Genomic DNA, 25,494 nt, shown 5'->3' on the forward strand with positions numbered 1-25,494 from the left:
ATGCTTTTAAATGCAAGTATGTTGTGTGCGTGCTGGCAGTTTTAAATGTGTTCATGTAAGAGTGTGCAAATGAGTAGGCAGAGTGTGTGTTTGTATATGTCTAAGCCTATGTATGTGAAGGTGAAGCGGCATGTGAAGTCACTTCCGTTACCCCTGGCATTTTGGTGAATTGACGTCCTTGGAGCCGCATCTTAAGTGGACTTCGGGCCACAGGGACTAGGTGACGCAAAATGATGTCCGCAACGCTGGAGAGCTGTCTGCAACCCTGAGAGTGACGTCAGCAGAACATATTCTACCCAACTAGTCCCCATCACGGGTTGTGACCTTACTTGGGCAATTGGGTGGAGATAAACGTGCAAGTGTTTGCTCTGAGACCCCTGTGAGGCATTGGTGAGGAAGGCGCTCTTTTCCATTGTGCCGTAGGCTGGTTCGCAGCTAGGAAGGTTGTGTTCCATTGATCAAGATGTAGCTGACTGACACATCTCTCACCTGTTTATCGGTGATTTGCTGTTAATCTGTTTCTCATCCTCCCCCAGTCTTCCTCAGAGAGCGGATGCATGCACTCATTGGCTTTGCAAAAGTAGGAGAAGTGTAAAACTTATTTTCACCAAACCAATCTTATTAGTTCATTTTCTGGAGCACTCAGTAGCCATTTACGCGCCCAACGCGCTGTGCTGGTGTTTTGTGACTACACCTAGTTGCGACCAGGTGTTCTCTTTATTTGTTGTGCTGTTTGGACCTTGAAAATAAAATATAAAAAATTGCAGTTTGGTTTCTGGATCTCCGCCAAGACTGCATTCTCTAAATGCAGCTTGGTTGGTTAATGGATTTGGGGCATGTAGTCAAACCCGAAAGTTATGAGGCTGATTTAGCCTACTCTTGCTTTGATTTTAGAAAAAAAGTAAATTCTTTTGAGAGTGACGAAGATGGAGCTGTTTATTACGTGAAAAAATGGTTAATTTTGTGTGCCCCGTCTAGCTGCAAGTAAGACCAGATACTAGCACATTCTTGGTTATGGTTTCGGCCCCAGAGACCACTGAAGTGTCTGCTCCTAGCCCGTGGGTATTTCATGGGTCTTGCCTTCAGGTGGCCTGCCCTCATTGCAGCGGGTGAGGTGCCAATCACTGTCAAAGCAGATTTGTTGCAAGCCTGTGCCACGTTGTCAGTCCACTATGAAACTGAAATTTGACTGTTTTCGACGACACTAGTTGGCTAGAAATATCCTTCATGGGACAGAAAACCGTTGCCACCGCTTCCTGTCCTGAAACACATGCTCATGTCCTTCCTTCATGGATTCTTAGTGAGACACCCGGAGTGTGACTGGTATGCCCAAACGTGGGTCCAGAGCACACTGTGTCACTGGAGCCAAACTGCACCTCCGTGACTAGGCCGAAACTGGTCTGGGGTTGCTTTGGTTAATGTCTAGGTGGGACATGCCCTTATAGTTCAGGTAGATTGCGCTTATTGGAGTCGGACCAAAACTGATGTGCATGTAGATTTTCTCTGTTTGAAGTGGCACAATAGGCAAAAAAATATTAGACTGGAATATGGCGTACGTAATTTGTCTGTATCGATCTCTATCCTTCAGAAACAGACCTTGGGACTCTTGCTTGACTGAAGGTGTTATTCGATGATTAGTGCTAGTTTCCTATAGATCTTTTTCAGACTGTTTTGGGGCAGACGTCTGAAGTCTACTCCACGCATTAAGGAATGCCCGGTTGGCTCCTGTACAGCAGCCCTACTTGTTTTTTAGAGTCAGTTGCAGGTTTAGTGCTTCCACTTACTACTTCTGTTCCTCTTAGCCGTGCTAGAGCAATACTTCAAATTCTAGTTAGTCTTGCTTAAAAATAAATAAATCCTAAAATGCCCTCTTCCATAGCAATCCTGTATGTGTGCTTCATAAGCCATCTGGGATGCCCAGTCCAGTTTTTCTCTGTAAACAAAGAAACCAGTCCAACAACCAAAGTTGTACCTTTAGAATAACTACTGGACAAAGGCAGGTGTCTTCCGAAGGTCTTTCCTCCAGTTAATTTTCATGTATACTTTGCCTTTCATTAAGTACTCCACTATGAGTACTAGTAACACACTCTTTCCCCACTTACTCTGGTTAGCCCCTATGTCTGTGCCTGGCACCTGGTTGGTTGACTGCTGGGATAGACATGGTCTAGTTTCAATGGACTGTAGAAGCAATTTTGATGGGACTGTTTCTCTAAAAAGCCAACGCCCCTGGACGGGGATCAAATTACTTGACTGACCAGTGGAACATATACCCCTTTAGAAGTGTCGTTACATCACACATGCCATAGTGAATGAAGTAGGTTTATGCAAAGAATTAGACAAGCATTTGAGGTGCCACCAGTATATGTCTAAGATGGGCTTCAATTTGGATACTCCACACCGCCCCCCCTCCCTTCCCTGCTTAGATTAACACAACGGAGGGCATGGTACTAGCAACAAAACCTGTTCCGCAGCCTTTAAGCGAGAGTTGGTGTAAACCTAATACTGCATGTACCCTCTGTGTCCCTACTAAATGATTGTAGGAAAACAGACTTCATTCAGTTAAGGGAGTTTAGTTTGCCACAGGTTTGGATCTCCAACTAGGCCTGGCACCCATGCAAGCTTTGAAACCTAAATGATTTTATATACTGGGTCTAAAATATTGGACCACCTTAGTTGAGTGAGTTTATTGCTTGTTTTCCTTGCCACAAACTGGTCTGCAGGAAACTTGTGCTTCCTACTTCTTCACCCGAAGGAGGCATTGAACCATCTAATTTTTCCCTCTGACATCCTTTTATTGCTTCGAGTTTTGTAAAAAGTAAGTACTTTTAAGGTTCATAGTACAGTTACCAGCCTAATAATATTTCCTGACCCGCCTTCTCCGTTCTCCCCTTTTACTCAACCATGCAGTTGCATTGGCAGGGCTAACATGGAAACCTAATTTTCTACATTGTTTAAGGTTTCTGTATTTTTAGCATTCTCCGTGATTAAAATTGGCTGCTCTTCGCTGTTATGAGGTGTTTCCTTTCCTTGATGTTCCTGGTACACAAGTTGTCACGGTCACTGTCTGGATTATTTTCTGTGTCCAGCTTCTAAAGTATGCAGCATAATGTAGCTTATTGGAACTCGCTTCTTGAACTTTCTCCTGGCTTAGTGGTCCCCCATCGGCATTAGGAGTGAGTTGTGCTCAAATGGCATTTGCGCAAAAGGAAAAGGATGGGTTCCTATGAGACGAGCTCTTGTTGGAACCTCGCCGTTATTGTGTGACTTCTGCAAATAATTCCTAAGGCCATAAAAGGTTTTCTTAAGAATACAGCAAACACACAGAAAAGTGCATAGCGCTACCCCTATCGACTCACTATCCCTTTGAGGCATTTTCAACCACCTTCTTGGAAGCCTGTGACTTGAACACAATGCATTCATCAATAAGTCTTCACTGGATCTATGCGGAGTCTGCCCACACATCCACTTCCATACCCACACAACCGATTCACCACCCTGGGGAATCCAGCCAGGGAAGCCTGTGCCTGGCACCTGCTGGTTTGAATGCTATGATGGACGTGGTATAGTTTCCATGATCTGTCAATTTCTTTTAAAAGCCTGCAGGACTCTGGTAGGGTCATTGAACAGGTATTGAGATCTTAGCCTTGCTGGTCTTGCCTCTACACTGACCTGACAGACTTCTTTTCAGTATCCTAGAATGTAGGGTGCCTAAAGGTTGGGACAGGCAGGTGGCACCTTTTCAAGCTAGGAATCTTATAGATATGCCCCATTAAAGAGACGAAATCGGTTAACCTCTTTAATTCCCCACTTCAGAACAATAGAACAAACTTTAAAAAAGGAAGCACAAGTAGAAAACTTGGAAGGCTATTTAGGGCAGTCTAAGTTACTCCCACATTTCCACTAATACCTGTAGTTGAATGTCACGCTAAGTGCTCAATACAGAGATCCACTCATGGATGGAAAATCTGTGCTGCCCTGCCGCTCAGACACTTTCTAGGCCTGTGTCGTATTCCTTACCTCTGGTGGCCTTCAGTCTACTAAAGTGATAGAGGTGCTTATATTTAACCTTGAGTGCAAGCATTCCAAGTGCAGGCAGTTGGTACCTGGCTGGCCTGGGATGTCCATGCTCCGGTTATATCTTGAAATAAAGAGGTTTTGAAAAAAACAGAACATTTTCACAACAAGCACAAATGTAGTTCAGCCAGAAGGTGCATCCGAAGTGTAGCCCAAACCCAGGAGCAATGGAGAGTACTACTTGCTCTTAAGAGGACCTGGAGAAACTGTATTTTTGTTGGACGCTCATTAAGTTTTATTTGTATGTTTATTTTAGCCTCTTTAAAATGGAGGAGGAAGGGCTCGTTTGGTTTAACTTCCTCCACAATGTCGCCAACCCGCATTACTGTTATTATTCTTCCTCACCCCCTCCAATAAATGTCTGTTGAATGAGGAGCATATGAACTCATTCTCTGTAAACTTGGGTCTGGTCTAGAAAGAGTGTGGGTGTAGTACAGATTTCAGTGACCATTTATTGTCGGCTCCCTCCCGCTACACCACAAACCCATGAATATAAAATAAGTTTATTTTTGACAAGTGTTCCCAAGCAGGGTGAAATGCTGACCCATCCAGCCAGGAATTGCACTTATTTGTTCCTTTTAAGAAGCTTATGGGCATCACATTGACAGATGCGTGCCAGGAACAGGCCTGTCAAGTTTTCTCTTTAAAAATACCTCTGATGCAGTTCCATGAAAAAAGCTGCATTCCCTGGTGTGGAGCAAGGCCTATTAACAGGAAGAAGCAAAGTCCAGCTGAATAAAGCCTGTGGGGAGGTCATCGCGAGGAAATAAGCCTCCTACGAGCCAAATGTTTACGTCCCTGCTGGTCGCAGGCTTTAGCAATAGTTGTGTGACCATAAGGTCATGGGCTTATAGGGTGCATTTTGGGAGCCTAGCATCACTGCATCATCCTTGACTAAGCATATGCATATATACCATGGCTCTTTACAGCTCCTGTTGGCCCATTCCATTTTGAGAAAGGTATGTGTTATTAATATTTATACTAGACCTTCAAGTAGTGATGGAGAGCTGCATGTGGTCTCTGCGATTCAGGCACATTTTCACGTATCTTTATGGAAAATGCAGAAATGTTATGTTATCATAGGTTTTATTAAGCGCTCAGCTACTCTAGCAGAGTGTCTCTTCTTGCTGTTTCAAATAGATTTATTTGATGTCCTGGTTCACCTCGAACCCTAAATCTGTTGCTCTGACCCCAATTCTGAGCCTGTGTGTCTAGTAGGTGTCCCTGGTCCTGTAGGTGCCACTTACAGCAGAAAATCGTGGCTGAATCTAGTCCATTGCGAGGTACAGGACCTTTTTATTATGGTACTGTTGGGATATGTACTTCTTATGCTGTACAGTTCCCGCACCAGTATCCACGTGTACTGGTTTAACTACGACTGAGACAAGTTTGGACATCAGCTGGGCTGTCTCTGAATTGTATCCGGAGTGTGACCCACGGCGGATCACTTAACCAGTTACAAGACTTTGTAAACTGGTCTGCTTGTACCATCTATCATCACTATTGATTTTATAGTAATCTACTGAAAACTTGGCCAACCGAACTTAAACACGCTAGCCTTCCACCCATGACCATAAAGAAATTAGGTCTGATAATCAATACATCACAGCTGACAATACATTGTGGCATTCTGTCTGGTACCTCTGCCTCATTAACAGGTGTTAGTAAATTCAGAACATAGTAGACCTGATGGTTCATGAAGACTTTTTTGTTTTGTTTTTATTTTTCATGACTTACCATGTGCTGTTTGGAAGCACTTTGTTACCTTCGTGTATACAGAGTGTGCTAGTGAGGTAGAGTGAGTGTTTGTTGAAGATCGGCACCAATGGTGTTAACTAGAAGACCATGATTTTTCTGGAGAGGGAACGCATCTCTGAGTGCTGGGGCGCGAGGAACTGATGAAGTTGGTCTCGGGGTCTGTCCTTGATGGAAGCGGTGTTGGAGTGAGTGGCAGTAACTAGCAAGGGGGGAATGGGATCTATACGATGTGGTGCATATATGCTGCAGTGCTGCCAAGCTATGGGGCGAGGTGCTTTTTCCACATCACTCGGTCACTGCTTTGATGGTGTCAGCCAGATGTCAAAGGCCTGTTTGCTCTTCAGATGTGGGACTGTGTTCAGTCATTTCCGTACCTAGCTCTTGCTAGCATTCTGGATCCATTCTCTCTGTTGCAGACCCCTGGCCTTCGGCCCGTGTCTGGAAGTTTGGTTGGAGTTGAAGAGCAGCAGTCTTCTCTCTGGGGCTGTTCTCCATTGCCACAAGGACGCGTCTTCCCTGCAGTAACTTTGCTAGGTTTAGATGAATTATGTGCCTCACTTTCTCAGCTTTTTGCAGGCCATCGCCTCCATCTCGATCTGTGCAGATGCCCTCCTCCCTTTCTTCTGAAAAGTAGTTTGCACAACAGGCCGTTTCTCACATTTTCTATCCACTCATACCCAAAACACTGTTTTCCGTTCCATATTTAGCTCGGTATTTGTCCAAGTCCCATAAAACTTGTGATATAATTTGTGTTTCAGATGCATCACAGTGTTAAATGGAAAGTGACTGAATGGCATGTGTTGGTCATAGAAGTTAAAATAGAAAACCCTTAGTGGAGCTGGGGACACTGACGTGGCAGGACAGGCTGCCAGCCTTTGCCCTGGCATGGAAGAAGCTAGATCTTGTTTCTCCTTATAGTCAGTTACCAGCTTCTGGGGCCCTTCGATTTTGTAATTCCACTATATCTAATACAGACTATTTAATTTTATTTTTTGGTTTGTGGCGGGAGAGAAATCAATATATGGAGTGCAGCCTTAATTTGAGCTGTGCCACTGAATAAACCCATTGCAAACGGAATTGGGTTTTTCACCTCGTCCAGGCTGAAGGGTAAGGAGGGTTTGGCTTGTTTTAGGGGCCTCATTCACATAACTCGAGGGCTCATGAAGCAATATTCTTTAAACACCATATATAACTTCTGTAGGGCTATACAAGCCAGCCTCTGTCGAAACCTGTGCACTCCAGCCAAGAGGATAGTTGTGCATTAAACAACCCCCAGAATGATGTTTTCACTATATGGGGTGTGCTGTGCAAGTAGCCCTACTCATCCAACCAATGTGGATTGTCTTTGCTATTTTCCAAGTTTGGCATTCCACTTTTGTGGTTGCTGTTGACTGCGTACCCACATTGTGACCTCTAACAAGGCAGCTGGCCATGCTAGCCTCCTTCTGGTGCCATGGGCGTGTGTATAACGTGCTTTCTCCTGGTATAGTGATTCTGGTCAAAGTCACTATGTTTAGGCTAACAGTTCACACCGGGACTTAACTAACTGTATTGAAATTAATTGGCCTAGATATCTTTTGAAACTGTTGACTGAACAAGCCATGTGATCATACGATATGTTTCTGCAGATTTGTCCTTTAGCCGGACAGGCTCCTTATACTATGTTTTACCAAATCTCTTGTAGTTTATTCGCCATTCTGTCGTTGTTTATACTGGACCCTATCTGTTTTAACTTGTTGATCTGCATTTCAGCAAGCTGATAGCCTATACTTCCCTCTTCCACTCGGCTATTAGATATTCTAGTTGCTAGAACACCTTGAAGCAGTTGATCAGGGGTGGGGAATTCCTTTAGCCCACACCCAAGACTTATTGTTTGGGGTCAAGGACAATATGTTCATGTGTATTTTGTCCTTGGGACAATTAGGCCTAGCTCCTGCAGTACAAACCCTTTGGCTGCCAATTTACAGTACCACCTTATGGATCAGGGAAGGGCATTGTCTGCAGTTAGGCTACCCTTTGTGTTCATGTTACTGCTGTTCAAACTTGTATTTATGGTTCATTAAGGCAAATCCTTTATTATGAGGGTGAGTGTTCAAAGGAAATGTTGTAAGCTCGGACTGAACTACTGACAGAGGTTACAATATAAGCATGTGTACACACTTTTTCAAAGTTTACAGTATGAGGCTATGTTTAATGCTCCCAGAATGCTCTCTGATTAGATGCAAATATTTGCAGAGCTTGAAAGCAAGATGAATGATTCTTTTGCTTTCAATATAAAATGTTCACAAAAAAATGAAAGTAGGAAAAAAGCACTGTGCTAAACTACTGTAAAATGTTAGGTACCATTTGTTTGCAGCATCATTTATAAAATGTGTTGATGCATGTTAGTATTTCCCAAAAACATTCATAATGGAAAATCTGTGCAACCAGTTTCAAAGAGATTATGGCATACAAAAATAAAACAAGCATTTGCAAAGTCGGTAGGTCTGAAATTAGTGGTCAGCCTTTTGGTTTTGTCAATGCGTGTCTTATTTTGGCATGGTTTTTATAAAACCTTATTAGTGTGGGAGCTGCCGGGCCATCGCCATTATAACAATCACTAGACAAGGGCAAAAAAAAGTTTGGTCTCAAAAAGCTCATTTTGCCACATTAGTTCCTGGCACTGAACACAACTATTGTGTGTGCCAATATGTCATTGTGAAAGAGCAGAATGCTGTCACTCGTAGTGACGCCAGCTGTTAGACTGTGAGAGAGAAATCATTTTAAGAAACAGTTCTTGGTTAACGCTAGACCTACTTAGGGGCCCAATTATTAAATAAATCTCAAACGTGCACCCTGTGTGTGTGTGTGTGTGTGCGCGCACACACCTTTCATGAATTTACAGAAACGCATCAAGATATCGTAGTCATAGAAAATGTTTAACTGCATTTTAGCATGAGGAAACATGCATGTGTAGATTTCCTCAGTCAAAAATCTGTTGAGCGTTTGCAAGTTCACTTTCCCTCCAACCACTTTTTATCCAACTGTGAAATAAGTTTTATGTCTGCCTTTGTCAGGAGTAAATTTCCAACCTTTCACAGTATGGAAAAAGATGAGGGAAGAGCTGTTGAAAAACCTTAAAATATGCAAGTTAGTAGGTTTGCCAAACTTAAAAGGACATTTCAATGCTGGAACTATTGCTTACCACTACCTTCAACCCCAGTATGTAGATCTGTGGAAAGGTGGCAAAATAAATAAATTGCTAATGTTCAAGCCCTATAATAGCATGTGCTCTGGCATAATCAGAGGCTGTATCAGAGCTCTTCTAAAATGAGATTGCTTCCATAATTTGTCTCTACACTAAATGGCACGAAACAGACCAGTGTATTTTGTTCTAGGGCAAGTAGATTATTGATGCAACTTGATCCATGGACAAGTAGATATTTTTTTTTATTCCACACCTCTGAGTGATGCATTTTAAGCACTTGACATGTTTTTTAATATAGAGCCTATCAATGGATCATCTCCTTGTCATTACTCAGTTTTTGTATTCAAATTGAAGGTGGGGCTTTTCTGGAAACATTGTTTGATCTAGTAGGGTCTCTTGGATGGTGTTAGTGATGTCAACATGTCTCCTGATGTGTTAACTATTATAAGGTCCTCTCATGCCAGTCATTAGCACAAATGAATTATACATGCAAACAAACCATAATAGATTTGAGTGTTCAACCTGCCCAGATGGGAGTGCTTCAGCTGGGATTGTTTTTGTGACCAAAGCTTTTGCAGGCCGTAGACCTTCTTATCTCCTGCAATGCGCTGGAGAGCTTTTGACTTTTAAGATCTGCAGAGCAGGGGCAATTACTTTCTGCTTTCAAAGGTTTCTTTGGCAAAAAAAAAGTTTTTTCTTTTTGACCATTCCAGTGATTCTTGGTGTAAAATGTATTGTCGTGTACGTGGGTGCAAAAATTGCAGTTCAGATAATCCACACTATTCTGAAGTTAAAAGCATGGGATGGTATCTCAATGAAACAATCTGAGAAAAATATAAGATTTGATATAATTCCTTTTGCTTATTGCCTCTTGACTATTATCTCTCATTCAGGTTTGACATCTACCGCAAGGTGCCGAAAGACCTGACACAGCCAACATACACTGGAGCTCTGAGTAAGTACAGTCCATTTCATGACTTTCCCAGTCCTTGTTATTTATCCTTGGAATTCTTGTGCCCTTTTCTACTCCTGGAGTGAAGGAACAGACTAGTCTTCTCTGTCTGACTTCTTCAAGCATGTGCTGTTTGCTCAGGAAGCTGGCTCAATATAAGAATCTTTTTAGGTCTGGCCTAGAGACTGGTTCAGCAGTCTTGCTAACCTCATGTTTTCTGAATTGGGCATTTCGGACGCTTCATACTTCACAAAAAATTCACTATAAAAATACTTACTTGTATACATGCAAGCGTGCTTCCAGTGATGCCTTATCCATTTGTCTAGTGTCATTTGCTTCTTCCCATGGCAGCATACAGCATGGGGCAATGGGTTAGCTCAATTTATCAATTGGCTCTCTTGCCCTGAGTGATGGCAAGTTTGCCAGATTATATTGCAGAACCACCTGAAAAGGAGTGCACTGACTTGCCAAGGCTGCTGGCCGCACTTTTTTTTTTGTTGCCTATTTGCAAAAAAGAAATAATAAAAATACATGCTTGACAAGGCCAGAACTATTGTTTTTCACAATACTAGATAATGTTGGGTTGGTGAAAACTACTGTGCTGCTATAAGACAAGGGCCTATGGCCACAAGTAACAAACCCCTACTGGGCAATCTAGCTCATCGCTGTGGATCATGCTACCGTGCACATCCTTCTGTCCTTCGTGTACTAATCTGGTAAACCAATTAGTCTATAATTTGATTGAAGACTGGCATCTCTTTCTTTTGGTGGGGGGGGGGGGGGGGGGGGGAGGTCAATTTTACATGGACAATTTGCCAGGAATAAGGAAACAGGTCAGTTTCCGGTCAATTTCAGTAAAAATAACCAAGCAACATTTCTCAAGTTGACCAGTCGTTAAGTGTATTTGTACAGCGCACAACTCTCCTATTGTGATTTGGGAGCTAGTGGAGGTCTTTGTAGTACGGGGTGATGCGAGTGTGGGTTGTATAGTCTGGAGTCTTCTGGTCAGTTGAGGTTTGGGGTCTGAGTTTGGCAGCCATTGTGTGGAGTCCCAGTCGAGGTGTCTTTACTAAAGATTTCTGCTTCCTTCGTGTCTGTGTTGAGCTTGAGGTGGTTTGTTTTCATCTTTCTGGTAGCTTCGATCATGCAGATGAGAAATTGGTCGGAGTATGATTTTGGTGTTGTCAGCATAGGATGTGATATTGAACCAGGGGGCGTAGATGATGCTGACGAGTGGTGTCATGTTGGCTTTGAACAGAGTGGAGCTGAGTGAGGAGGATCCTTGTGGAATTCCACAGACCAGGTTTACAGCGTCCAGGAGGGGGAGGCAGCCTGACTGAATGTGGCCTGTCAGGAAGGAGCAAATCCAGTGAAGTGGGAGATGTTGGATGCTTGCTTCATGCAGTTGTTGGATAAGGATGGGTTGGGAGACTGTGTTGAAGGCTGTAGAGATCCAGTAGGTGGAGATGTCACCTCTGTCAACATCCGGATGATCATGGACAATGAGGCAGTCTCTGTACTGTGATTGGGCCTGAATCCAGGATTGAGTGGTGTTTAGGAGAGGGTTCTCAGACAGGTGCACACTTGTTTTATTGGCACAGTCTGGAGATTGTCAGAATCCTCTGCGTGGCTCAGTTTCATTGTAAGAATAGTATCTTTTATCTTTTGGACAGAGAGTAACTCAGCTGATGGAGGAGTTGGATATACCCCCTGCAGATTCACAAGACGAGTAATCTCAAACCTCCCCTGGTATTGAGATGGCCCACAAGGCAGGTTATGCTACCCATGTTACAGCTGACTTGATTCCAGAACTTCCTTTTGTCTCGTTGTCAGATTACCTCCAACACAAAATGCCCGTTTTTGTTAAGGGACGCCTACTTTTACTGCAGAAATGTTGATTTCGAACAACACTTTACCACATTTAGTTTACGATTAGTCACTTTGTCAGATTATGTGTTGTCTGATATTCCAATATATGCAAGATTGGCATGGTTTTTCAAACCTTGTCGACCTCCCCAGATTTAACAAAGATTTTGCCTCATCTGAGCCTACATTCTGTTTAAAAGATACCTTCCTATATGAGATTTATTGGCTTTGCCAATGTAACTAGCCATATTGTACAGCACCAGCTGAAATTGGAAAAAAATAAAAAGCCCTATGACATGGTCAATGCTTGCCTCATCATAGCTTTTAAAAAAAAAAAATACTTTCAACAATGATGCACAGCAGCTATTCTGCTGTACAGCATAGCTCAACACAAAAAAGTCATTGACAAAGCCAAATAGCTCTTGTGTATCATATGCAAAAGCTATTTGGATTTGTCAGGTTTTTTGTGACCGGACGGGAGGGGCAAGCAACACTGAACGAGATGGTTTAAGTGGGCAAGCAACAATGCGGGAAAGGGTGGGAAGGAGCATACCATGCAGCCGTACACCACAGCCTAAGTAAAAACACTTTTTAATAACTTTAGTTGGGGTAGAGAGGGAGCGTTACAAGGCTGCCAGCACTGGCTCCCATCATAGCACTTTTGTTTTCCCTTCGATATGCACTGTGTGGGTGTGTGAACCAACACTGAGTGGGAGGGGGCAAGCAATACTAGGGACAGCTGGAATGAGCTAGGAACATGTCGGACAGAGAGACAAGAGTAAGATGACGGACAGGGGGGAAGGGCAAGAAACATGAGGACCAGTGGTAAGGAAGCAGTTTTCTATTTTTGGGCACTGTCTAGCAGTACTGTTCACAAGGCAGGGGGGAGGGGCAAGAAACATGAGGACCAGTGGTAAGGAAGCAGTTTTCTATTTTTGGGCACTGTCTAGCAGTACTGTTCACAAGGCAGTAGCTACAAGGTTATTCATCCGTTGGATTGTTGAACCAATCAATATAATCAAAGATTTTCCCCACTAAGAAGATCCAGTTGTAGGGATGCATAACTTGCATACTACAGGGGTTTATAGTATGGATTATCTTGCGAATACGAAGTCAATGGCATTTTTTAATGCCACCTGCTTAAGAGCTGAAGCCCATAGACCTGGTTATCTGCACATCTAGATATGTGTGGACATTGAGCGCTTGGCAGTATCTATGAGACTCTGCCCTCAGCAGCTTTTATTTGCAAGTCTTCTTGGCCACATTAAGCATCGATGTTTACTTCCACTGAACTTTGGTACACAGAGCGATGTAATAATCAAATTCATGGAGCCTGCTGCGTGCAACAGTGAGTTGCCATACCACGCAAAGAGCACATGTAGAGGTAAACTCACCAAGGGATAAGTATCCAGTACCTGTATAGGCAGGACATCTAGCATTAACAGTGCAAAAACAAATTGAGGAAAATAAATACCAAGTATGAGGAAGCAATCGCTATCCCACAACAATCGGGGGAGGGGAATAGGGAATAGGGAATAGTAAATGTGAACAGTCGGACAAGGGAGGAGGATTTGTCTGTGAAGTCACATTTTGTTACATTTCTGGAGAAGTAAGCAAACACTATCTTTGTGAAGGTTTGTTAGCACATTCGGAAGTTGCCCTGGAACCACAAGAAACAAATTTAACACAATTGGATCTACCAATTTTGACTCCTTTTTGAACCAATATTTCAAGAATTTGCACACAGATTTAAGATACTGTATGTAATCTATGGTATTGCAAATATAAAGAACTTAAATGTGTATTGTAAAAACTAGTGATTAAAGGAAAGTATCTGTTCAGTGAAATTTGCCAGCATAGGAATAGCTCACATTGACCTGCAAGGTCGGACGAAGATAAGGCATGGAGTGGGAGTAGGAGTGGGTGGGGGCGGTGTGTGGTGTGTGTTTGAGATCACCATGCACTCCAAAGTAGAGTTTAAGGAAAATAACGGTTAAGTTATTGGAAAAATAAGTGTCTACACTAAAGTTGAGAAGCATTTGAACATCCTGAAAAGACTGCAAATATAATTGCACCACAATGCAATGAGAAGGATGAAAGTAGGTTAAAGACTGCTTCGCACGCGGACCACCGGCACAGACTCCGGCATGTATCCCAATGAGTAAGGCAGGGTTTTCAGACTGTCCTTGGATAATAAAACTACTTATAGAGTGCACATCTCATTATGTATCATACAGAGAAGACCTGCGAGAGTACCGAGTAAGGACTGCTACAAGGCGGAAAGTGAGCAAGCAACAATGTGTCAGGGCGCCACAGCTCAGGTAAAATGAAAAAACAAAAAATATTTAGAAAAAAGGCGCAGGCCGTCTCCTTGCACTTATTTTTTGTTTTGTTATGGTGGGTTGGCCAACATAGAGGGCAGGAGAGAGCAAGCAACATGAGGGACCATGGGAGGGGGCTAGTAACACGTTGGACAGCGGGAGGGTGGCAAGATGGACAGGGGAAAGTGGGTAAAAGGGGCAAGCAACCCAATGGACAATTGAAGGAGGGGGCAAGCAACACGAGTTACTGCAGGAGGAAGTTAGGTGGGCCGGGAGAAGCCTCGCAATGCGGGTGAGGGTTGGAGGGATGGGAGAAGCTACACAGCATCTGGAAGGGGGTGGAAGGGCTGTGGCGACAGCATTAAATGGAAGAGGCGGTGAAAGCAACAATGGTTCAAGCAACCAAGACAGGCAAGCAACTAAAAGAAAAAAAGTACCTGAAAGAGTGGTAGAGTGAAAGGGCAATCACTGGCACTAGGAAGCAGTAGTTGGGCCAAGCTCTAAGGGGGACAAACTCATTAAGAGAAAATTAAGGTGGCATGCACAGACCAAGGAGAAGCAAGGAAATGAATGAATGAAGACCACCAGTGGTTACAAAAAAAATGGATGGGCCATAACTACCCTGTTTGCTAACAAGCTGTCTTGCAAGCAATAGCGCATGCACCTTCTCTGGTTAGCCCTAAAAATGAGTTTATTCTTACTGAGATAAGTGGGAATATTTTGGAATAAGGCAAATAGCTGGAGATATAACTGTAATCTTTTAGACCGCCGTCAGCGACAATTTGTTTTAACCATCTCCATGTACAGCTAATGTAACAAAACCATAATTTGTAAGCAACACTTTTAGTAAAAATGTGCCACAAACTTTTGTTTCTTTAATTATAATTAGATAACCTGGCCCAAGCCCTCAGTGGGCACAGGTATAAGAGCTACCATCCAGTACGAGGATTGGTCCAATTCTGCACACTTTGTTCAAGTGGAGAACAAGGATTAGAAGTCTGGTCTTAGGCTTTCCTGTACGGCAGCTTCAACAGTGGGCTGCATGGCCATTTCACTTATTTGATGCCAGTGCCCTTGACCACTAAGAGACTGCCCACAACCTTCCAGTTCAAACACATGTAAACCTGCCTGAGTGGAAGAGGGGAGCATAATCAGTGTGGGCTGGAGTAAGGAGCTGAGTCGGAGTCATCTGTATCTTTTTTTGCTTGTATACCCCAGTGCGGCTTTAGACCGTTCTACAAGTAATGCCCTTTAGTGGGTAAGGGAAAAGTGTTGTATGTATATAGATGCTTAGGTAATTTAGAATGTACATTGATGTAGCATTTCTGTAAATGGCTGTATCTTCATGGTCTTCAGCGGTAGGATTGCGAAGGAAGTGCATAGAATTGGAAAATTCATCACGCAAGTTGTGAAGCACACCCTACCATATGCCACTTTATTGGTTTGGTAAAGTTAATGTTCCTCATCCATGTATTTATGGTGCACAGTTTGAGCTTGTGAAGCTGTCACTGAGCCTGAATGCTCTCAACAGAGTATGGTTCTGCTTTGCAGTGCTCATCAAACCGGGGCTGTAAAGACCTATGTCTAGCAGTGTATGTTGTAATGTTCCCATTCTTTGAACTTTTCACTTTCCTACACCACATTGTCGCTTTTATCTTGTCTCTGATCCCAGAGTCCAGTAGGATACTATCAAGCAGAGTTATTAATTCCATGGTCGAGCAGCTTTAAAAGTGTTCCTCCTTTCATCCAGTTGGACACATGCCTGGTTAAAGGAATTTGATGTGCTAGGGACCAAAGTCTTGTTGCTGTAGCAAGGGTGCAGAGCTTTGTTTGCAAACCAACGCTGCTGAACTCCATCTCCCTATCTCCTCCAACCAAGCAAAGTCCTAGCTTTCACCTGTTAAGAAAATACAACAAAGAATGACTAGCGGTACACTTTAGTGTGGGCTCTTTAAATCCTGCTAAAGACCCAGATCAGTCTTCCTAGTCCCTTCCTTTTTTGCTATGCAGACACTTCCAGCATCCTGTATGTTTGCGTGTGGAGGTTTATGTTTATTTTTATTGCAAAAACAGGTGATGGACAGAATGCAGAACAATGTCATACATTCACCCCAATACAGAGATCTGGGACTAAATCCATCGTTTTTTTGCTCACCATGCCATTCCAGTTTGAACCCAGCCATATGCAAATCAGTCTTGACCCTGTGCCCCATGGGAACAGTCCAGCCCGAACTGCCAAGCCAGGTCCTCCCTGGACTGGAAACAAGCATCCAAGGACCGGTTTCGGGCTTTCAGCCCTCATCAGCCTGGATAGCTTGATTCCAGTGGCATGGAGTGCACAGGACTCACGTCTGAGCGTACCCGTCCCACTTGGGGTGACAATTGCAAAAACAACAGGTGATGGACAGAATGCAGAACAATGTCATACAAGTTGGCAGGGTATGCTCAGACGTGAGTCCCTTGCTCACTTTGCCACTGGATTCAAGCAAGCACGGCTGAAGACGGCTGCAATGCCAGAAACCGGTCCTGGGAAGCTTGTTTCCGGTCCAGGGAAGGCATGGCTTGGCAGTTCGGGCTGGACTGTTCCCATGAGGCACAGGGTCAGACTGATTTGCATATGGCCATGTCTGAACTGGGGTGGCAGAGTGGGCTAAAGAATGGTGATGGATTAAACCCAGATCAATTGACTGTGGGTGAGTGCTTATATTGTCAACGCTTCGTCCATCATTTCCTTTGGTTTTGCTATTTTTATTTTTAGGCTGGAATACTCCTCATGCCAACCTAGGGCCTCTTTACTCCGTTTTTCCAGAGGAGGGAACTTGCAAAATTGCCCTGTGCAATAAGTGGCTGGTTACCCAACGTTTGTTTGAAGCTTCTAACGATTGTGAGCTAGTTCCTACTTATCTTCCATCAAAAGACTATAATTAATGGGCCCTTCGAGTAGCAAGTTATGGAAAATGCTGATAACTTAAAGTTAAATCGACAAGTGTTTCCTGAGCATGGAGATGCTTACTGCCATCCCTCCTCCTACATGGCCCAACTTGGAGAAGTTCTGCCCGTGTTCTTATCTGACTATCTTGTAGGCAGACCAGCAGTATCCTCCTGCGCGAAAATGATTGGACTACCATTCCCTGGACCCACCTTCTGCCACAATAATCCACAGACTGTGACACTTGTCCATCTGAGGACTAGTTGAAGTTATAGTGAGAGGCAGATCCAGTGAACCAGAAGCACACTAAAGAAAAGTGTGGGTATGTCCGTCCTGGAAAAAGTGCTATGACTGGTAAGTCTTCCATCTGCACAGGAAATGACATCACTCCCCCTTCCTAGGACTTACTTTAAGGCTGACACAGAGTGGATGCGCAATGGAAATAGCTCTGGCATGCCAAAGGCAAGTCTGTCTGCGCCCCTCCTTTCCTAGCGGCAGAAGCTCTGGTCCTCCCGCTGCTACCATGATGCAACCCTCCACACTTCCTGCCATTCCAAATGCTGCTTCCTCTCTGCAACACTGAGTGAACATTCTTATGCATGTCCTGCATGTTTTTATGCACTTACCCACACCCAACTCTTACAGCACCTGCACCAACAGGAGCCAACACTCCTTTCTCTCACACACAGTCCTGCATCCACCCACAAAACAGTCCACACTCTAATGCAAACTCCTCAACACCTAATAACTCCCTGACCAAGCCACAGAGATCTGAGACCTGCTGCACGACAGTACCACGGACCTACTCACGGAACTGACTTACTCACGGAAACTTGGCTTCACCCTGCATCGGCACTGGAGTTCACCAGAGCCATCCCCTGGGCCCCTCTCCTCACTTGGCTACAAGATTGCCAGGCAAGACAGACTTCCCAAGCCCGGAGGAGGAATTGCCATCATCCACAAGAATCCAACTTACCATCCTTCAACATGGAACACCTGTCGTTCAAGCTCCCTGTCGCAGCCATTTTCACCCTAAGCGGCACTCCCATCTACAGACCACCGGGACCGAACACCAACTTTACTCGCACCACCACAGACTGTCTCACCGCTTTCCCCGATATTAGGAATTTCACCTTACTCTGAGGCCCTAACTTTCACATAGAAGACCACACTTGCCCAAACTTAAAATCACTCATCGAAGACCTTAAAAACCTTGCCCTAACCTAGGACCACTGGAATTATGCGATTGTGTGGCTGCTGCATTTTTTTGCATAATTGTAGATTTGCCACATCATATGGTATATATAAAAGTGGTCCCAGTGTTTTACTGGCTTTCACATGGAGGGGACATTTTTTAAAAATTTTTTTTTATTTTAAACGCATAAGTCATGAAACAGTATGAGAGGAAACCATGTTCGACCAATGTTATTTAATCACATTGGGAATGCATTTTACCGTTTTAAGTAAAAACCTAACCAGGTATCATATTAATGTATGGTGTCCAGGGCGGTAGGGGGGTGAAAAAGGGGTGTTAGTAAGTGATGGGAGAGAAAGTTTGGTGATGGTGACAAACATATCGCATACAGTTTTAGTATATATTGGTCATATACCGGATAGTCCACATCTTATACACATAGTTGCCATATAACATATGAAATCACAGTTTATTTATCACTGTCAATTCGGTATTGGCAGATGCTGTAAAGTCGACGTTTCGACACCTATATTCATAGGTATCTTGAACCTTACTACCGGGGTCTTCCTCAGGACAGGTGTGATGTGAGAAGGGCTGGGAACACCTAAAAAAGGGGGGAGGGACGGTATGTAAGTACCTGACATGTTGCTTAAAAAACAAAATCCCAGGAGTTTGGACAAGGTTAAATAATATTACCATGAGTGTAGCAGCGGGAGGGGAAGTATTTTCTCACAGATCAATTGCTGAGAAAGAGTGCTCTGTGGCTCGCCAGGGTATATAGAGTTGGTAGGAGTGAGGCGTCACCTGGATAATAGAGGTGACAATTAGCCTAAATAAAGTGGGCATGAGAATCATCCCAAAATGGTAAAAACACTGCACACTTCCTGCATGTGTGTGTGCGGCGCGCCGAGTTCCAATCTGTCAACAGGATTCCTTCACAGGTGGACAAATTATCCCCCAAGTTAAAAGTGAATCCAACAAAACCTGAATCAATCAAAGGCAGTGAAACGGAATCAATCTGGGGAGAATAAGAGAAAAGAAACCAGCTAAGAAACCAAGTCAAGAAAGAGCTATGGTATGTACTCAGGAGTGTGACAAGAGCCGAGTGCAATTTACAAAAATGTGTCAAGCACACGGGATATGGCGGCAATAAGGTCTAAAAATGCCAATTACAGTTATGTGCAGAAGCAATGTGGTCTACTAATGCAAAGGTTAACAGTGCGGTTGGTTTGAACAGCTAAATGCGAGTGAGAAATATGTCCCAACTCGCTACAGATGGAGTGGCGCAAAAGGGCACACGTTTGTGCTGTGACATCAGACCATTAAAACTATTGTGCCTGAGTTAAAAATGCAAGTCGATCGTATTTGTGCCCATCGTGATGATCGCTCGATGAGAACAGGATGACTGAGGCCACTACTACTGTGGGTGCCAGTAAATACACTAGCGCCAAAATGAATGGGACTTTCCATTAGAAAGTGCTTGCGGTTAACTCATACGTGAAATAAAGTCAGTACATGTCAACGATATCGGTGCTAATTATGTCTAGCTAATTTCGATTGTGAAAAAGCCAAAAGGAATGGAAATGGCTGTCATTACTGGCGTTCTTGTGCCTAGATCTATAAAGCAGTCGTGTCGCAAAGGGACATGAACAAAATAGAAAGGCAGAAAGCTGAATGCGTCTTACCCGTTCGGCCAAATGACAGAGTCTGTGGGAACAGCCCGTACTCGGTGTGCTGCTAACTGACATAAGGAGATCACCACGCTTCACGTGCATGTTGGAGACTATGCGTGACGCGTCCTAGATTAGTGGAAAGTGAAAAAATACTTGGTAGAGGTATTGGCCCGATGTGTGATTGGGATTCTTACTAACTTTGGCAATTGTCTGCATTGCCGTAACATTTACGAATGAACTAGTATATCTGGCATGATTCGGGGTTTGGTCTTAATGTAGTTAGAGGAAAAGTAAATTCTATGAAAAGTAGATAATAAATCACAAGGTAAAGGCTGATCATTAGGCAATGGATAGCTTTCAGGTAAAAAGAGACTCCTGTGAGGCTAACCAAAGTGCAATACTAATACTTCACCGCATTTGTCCGACAATTAAACATGTCTCCCACAGTAGGATGGACCAGCACAATTGTTATGCAAGTAATGCTGGATTAATCAATCTAAGCAAGGGCGTATGCTTTTTGAAACCGATCATAATGACCTTCATTAACTAACAAACGATACAGTTGATTGATCTGAGGTGAACAGTCAATTACATAGGTGCATGCATGGTAAATGGCCAACTTATACACGGTTCATAGAAGACATCACATATGCATAAATTACAAAGTACATCAGTCTATGGAAGGGCATGTGTCAAGTTTTTGCAGAAGTACCAAAAGACCAACTAGTTAAGGGTTCATATGATGGTTTTCAATATGACTCTCCTAGCAAACAAAAGATAGGAAGGGTGGCCCTTGGGAAGACAAATCGTGGTGATGCTGGCATCATTAACAGGGGATTCTATTGTATAGTTAGACATGCCAGCTGGGCATTACTGGTATCCAGTTCATTCAGCTCATTGATAATGGAGTCCAGTTTTATCATCCATTTTGGTTCTCTTATATTTAGAATGGAGCTGATGTTACCTCCTCTTGGACCCAACTCCGCTTTTTCCAATACAAGCCATTTCATTTGTTCTGGTCTGTGGCATTGATTGACAAAATGTTCAACAAGGGGCGCTCCTTGCAACTGACATCTTATCCTGCTTTGATGCTGAAGGATCCTCATCTTCACCTTCTGTTGGGTCTGGCCTACGTATAATAAGCCACACGGGCACAGGATACCATAGCCCACGTTTGAGGAATTGCAGTTGGTAAATCCCTGTAAGTCAATCATGTGTTTATGTGTGAAGGTTTTGGTCTGTATGGTGGTTGCACACGCCTTACATTGACAGCATTTGTGGTGGCCTTTAATCTGTGGTAGATTCCACATGGACTGTATAGTAGGATTCTCTTCAGTTGCCAGAAAAGAATGGACCACGTGGTCTTTTATGCTTTTGGTTTTTTTGAAAGCATGCATAGGTGGTTCTTGTTGTTTGATATCATCCGCCACTAGGCCCCAATGGCTATTAATTACTTTTTTTTATATCATTGCTCCTTGTAGAGAAAGTAGTCAAGCAGATTAGTCTCTTTAAAGAAGGGTCCTGTCGGTCTCTTGGTGTTAAAAGGTCATCTTACCATCCTCCAACATGGAACACCTGTCGTTCAAGCTCCCTGTCGCAGCCAACTTCACCCTAAGCGGCACTCCCATCTACAGACCACCGGGACCGTACACCAACTTCACTGGCACCACCACAGACTGTCTCACCACTTCCCCCTATATTAGGAATTTCACCTTCCTCTGAGGCCTTAACTTTCACATAGAAGACCACACTTGCCCAAAGTTAAAAGCACTCATCGAAGACCTTAAAAACCTTGCCCTAACCCAGGACCACTGGAATTATGTGATTGGGTGGCTGCTGCATTTTTTTGCATAATTGTAGATTTGCCACATTTGCCATGTCAGCATAACTGACAAGGACTGGAACACCGCCCTCAACACCCACCGACCACACACAGGAACAGCCTCCCCAAAGCGATCAAGCATTACAACTATGGGATCACCTCCTCCATCAATTTCCTGGCTCTCTCAAACACAGCAGTGCAACCGGATCCAGACCCCACGCCAGTTAGTACATGGTGGAGCTCAGGCTCATGAAATGCCACAGCAAACAACTGGAGGTATGAACCAGGACAATGAAGATGAGTACTTTCAAATCCGCTCTAAGATGCTACCACAAAATGATCCGGACTACTAAACGCACCGCTCTGGTGGTCCCCATCGATGCTAGTACCAACAGAAGCAAAGAAATCTTCACCCTTGGGAAAGATTTCCCCTCACCCGCTGCTGCCTCAAACACTTTCGCCCCCTCATAGAACCTTTGTAGCAATCTCTCAATTCTTCAGCAACAAAATCACTGCAGTTTACAGCAACTTAAACCCGCAAGCGAACCCTACAGACCTCTCCAAACATTTCCCAATCATATCTAAAGTACCGACGCTAACCACATGGCCCATCAGCGAACCCTACAGACCTCTCCAAACATATCTAAAGTACCGACGCTAACCACATGGCCCATCATCACCACATAAGAAACCTCTGCAACCAAGCAGTCCATCCACTCTGGAGTGCCATCGGACTCCTGCCCCTACCACACCTTCTCCAGAGAACTGCAACCTGTCAGTGCAATGGTCACCCATTCTAAATAACTCCACGTCTTCCACGCATTCCCAGAGGCTTGGAAACACGCAACCATCCTCTCTTAGCTGCAGAAACCCTCTGCAGACCCTTCAATATTTTCCAACTACAGACTAGTCTCCCTGGTACCATTCCCAACTGGTGTCTTTGAGAAAATTATCAGCAGACACCTCAACAGCCACAAACTACTCAGTCTGGTCTCAGACCCAACCACTGCATGGAAACTGACATTATCACTGCCACAGATGACCTGCATTTCTTGCTATTATCTTCAGGGAGGATTTGCAAGTGGTTGAATACTCCGTTGGAAGCTCCCAAGACTGTGAAACGTTATCCTTTCAGATCCTACTCAGTAATAATTGCACACTAAAAGGCCGCCTTCTATACAGGGCTCCATGGTCACGGACCCCTGTCTTGAATATTATCAGCCCCTTCCTCGAATTCAGTCTAGATGCATCCGATTGCATGATATTAGGAGATTTTAACTATCATTTAGAAATATCGACAGACCAGGATACTGCCTCACTAGTCTACTCAATGGCTAGTTTTTGTCTGGCACAGATAGCCAAGCACGATACTCATGCCAGCAGAGACACTCCAGATGAGATCTTTACTTCAAATCCTACGTTCAAAGTCTCAGGGCGAACATTATGGCTTTATGGTCTGACCAGGGGACAAGAATTACTTCTAAGTGCAGATCAGCACCCTCCAATATCCACAAACGCACCCATTTTAGTCACCCACCAAGACTGGGCCAATATCAACCCTCCTACCCTACAAGCACTATTACTTAGTACCAAACCAGACCTCTTGATGGACTCCAACTCTGCTGTTCATAGGTAATCCACATGGATCAAAACCGCAGTAGACATCGTAGCCCCTACGAAGAGCTGCCTCTCCAGGAGGAAAAATCTTTCCGAACCATTTTTTATGGATAAACTTAGAGCTCAAAAACAAGCGTGCAGTAGGTCACAAAGAAAGTGGAGAGTAAACTATGATCTGGGTAAAATAAAAAATAATTAAGTATGCACAATCATTGGAAGTTTACAAGAAATTGGTTATAGAGGAAAAAAGTAAATACTTTACAGCAAAAATCCTTGAGGTTAGCAACTCCTGCAAAGAGCTCTTCTCTACAGTAGTAAAACTATCAAAACTCCCAGTCATACCTCTGATGGAAAGCAGCGCCAAATTATGCAATTTACTGGGACTGTCGTTCATAGATAAAGTTGAGACGGTGTATAAATCCTTTAGGTATAGGATCCACTCCATCTCTAAGATCACTACAACAGCTTCGGACACCTTTAACCCCATCTCAGGTTTCCCCTTTCCCCCTCCCCCTCACTGACTGCAGAATGCAGCAGCCAGAGTAGTATTGGATTTTCCTAGGTTTGAGCCAGTCTCCTACGAATTAAGAACCCTCCACTGGCTTCCAGTGGACAAAAGGATTACATTTAAATCCCAATGCTTGGCCTTTAACCGCATGCACGCTAGCGGTTTTCCCGCTGCGCGCTGCGATTTTAAAAAACCTGCGTTACGTGACGAGCTCAGCTCGTCATCAGCGTAGGGCAGGTTACGCCCATGACGAGCTGAGCTCGTCATCAGCCCCGAAGGGGTTAATGCTCTACACGGCATAGGACCTCAGTTTTTGAGGACTCACCTGAAATGGTATGTGCCAGCTAGAAGTCTAAGATCAGCTTATTCAAAACTTCTACAAACACCTAAGTTCAAGAAGGTCCGCTGGGGTGGAAGAAGCTTCCTGTTGGGGACAGTTAAGACCTCTAACCTACTTCCAATCACTATAAAGAGCAGCACGTAGCTGCAGTCTTTTAAAGGGAGCTAAAAACCTGGCTCTATGCCAACTGACCCAGTCTGCGTACCCCGCCAGAACCGCTCTGACCTATTGACTCTAGCGCCAAGACGCCCCTGGGCTTTCGTGCGCTTTACAAATACACCAATCAAGTCAAATCTTAATCCCAAGCAATCTTGACTACAGAAACACCATCTAATCTGGGATCCACTAAAAATTCACCAGAGGGCTGCAGACCATGCAGAACTCAGTGGCCGTAATCGCCATCAACCTCCCATGCCGCACTCTCCTCATGCCACCCATGAAGGAGCTCCACTGGCTCCCCATTCGCAAACTATAGCACAATTCAAATTCCCCACCCACACTTTCAGGGCACTACATAACATTAGCCTAGCCTACCTCAACAATTACATCTGCTTACACAAACCTTTAAGACACCTCTGCCCTTCTGCACTTCTACTTGCGCACATCCCATGCATACAGAAAACCAGATAGTGGTCGAGCCTTCCACATTGCTCCTAAAGTATGGAACGACCCCCTTTTACAAATAAGAGCATCCTCCTCACTTCTTGAATTCCAGAAGAAGCTGAAGATCTGGCATTTCAAGTAGTCCCACTAGGCCCCAGGTGTGGCCAAACGCTCACTTGCTCAGTGCCAGGATACCATCCTGGATGATGGTATGCTCTACAAATCTGCATTACATAACATACTGATATGCCAGAGGAACACTTCCCTACCAGACCCTGTACCTTCCGTCTTGTGGGTGCACAACCCTCCTCTAGAGTACTTTGCCAGACACTTGGGAAGGAAGCCGCTCTCTGATCCAGGGATGTCCTGGCACAAGTTCCAACGACTGGTCATTTTAGAGACCCACCTGTACCAAGGACTCCAAATGCAACACAAGGCAGATAATGACAAACGAGTGCTTGAAAAGGAAATAGTAAACTAATACTCTGAGATAAAGTATGTGCAATTTAGAAAAGTACTGGTACTCTTCCATTATAAGTAATTTAGCCTTGCTGCACTGTATTGGTACTATGTTTTTCGAATTGAAGCCGCGTGGGTACCCTGTGTGTTACAATACCCGACCATTTTAAAGCACTGAGGCAAACCAGTG

At 44.0% G+C, this 25,494-nt stretch overlaps 1 protein-coding gene across 1 annotated transcript in view; it reads left to right on the plus strand.

The window, feature by feature from the left end:
• Positions 1 to 25,494, plus strand: part of ERGIC1 (endoplasmic reticulum-golgi intermediate compartment 1) — a 264,315-nt gene that overhangs the window by 70,375 nt on the left and 168,446 nt on the right. The window contains exon 2 of the mRNA XM_078653011.1: positions 9,913 to 9,974. Within this exon, the coding sequence (XP_078509137.1) occupies positions 9,913 to 9,974 (62 nt within the window). The remainder of the gene's footprint in view (positions 1 to 9,912; positions 9,975 to 25,494) is intronic.

The sequence above is a fragment of the Lissotriton helveticus genome, chromosome 7, assembly GCF_964261635.1.
Source record: "Lissotriton helveticus chromosome 7, aLisHel1.1, whole genome shotgun sequence".
Classification (NCBI taxonomy): domain Eukaryota; kingdom Metazoa; phylum Chordata; class Amphibia; order Caudata; family Salamandridae; genus Lissotriton; species Lissotriton helveticus.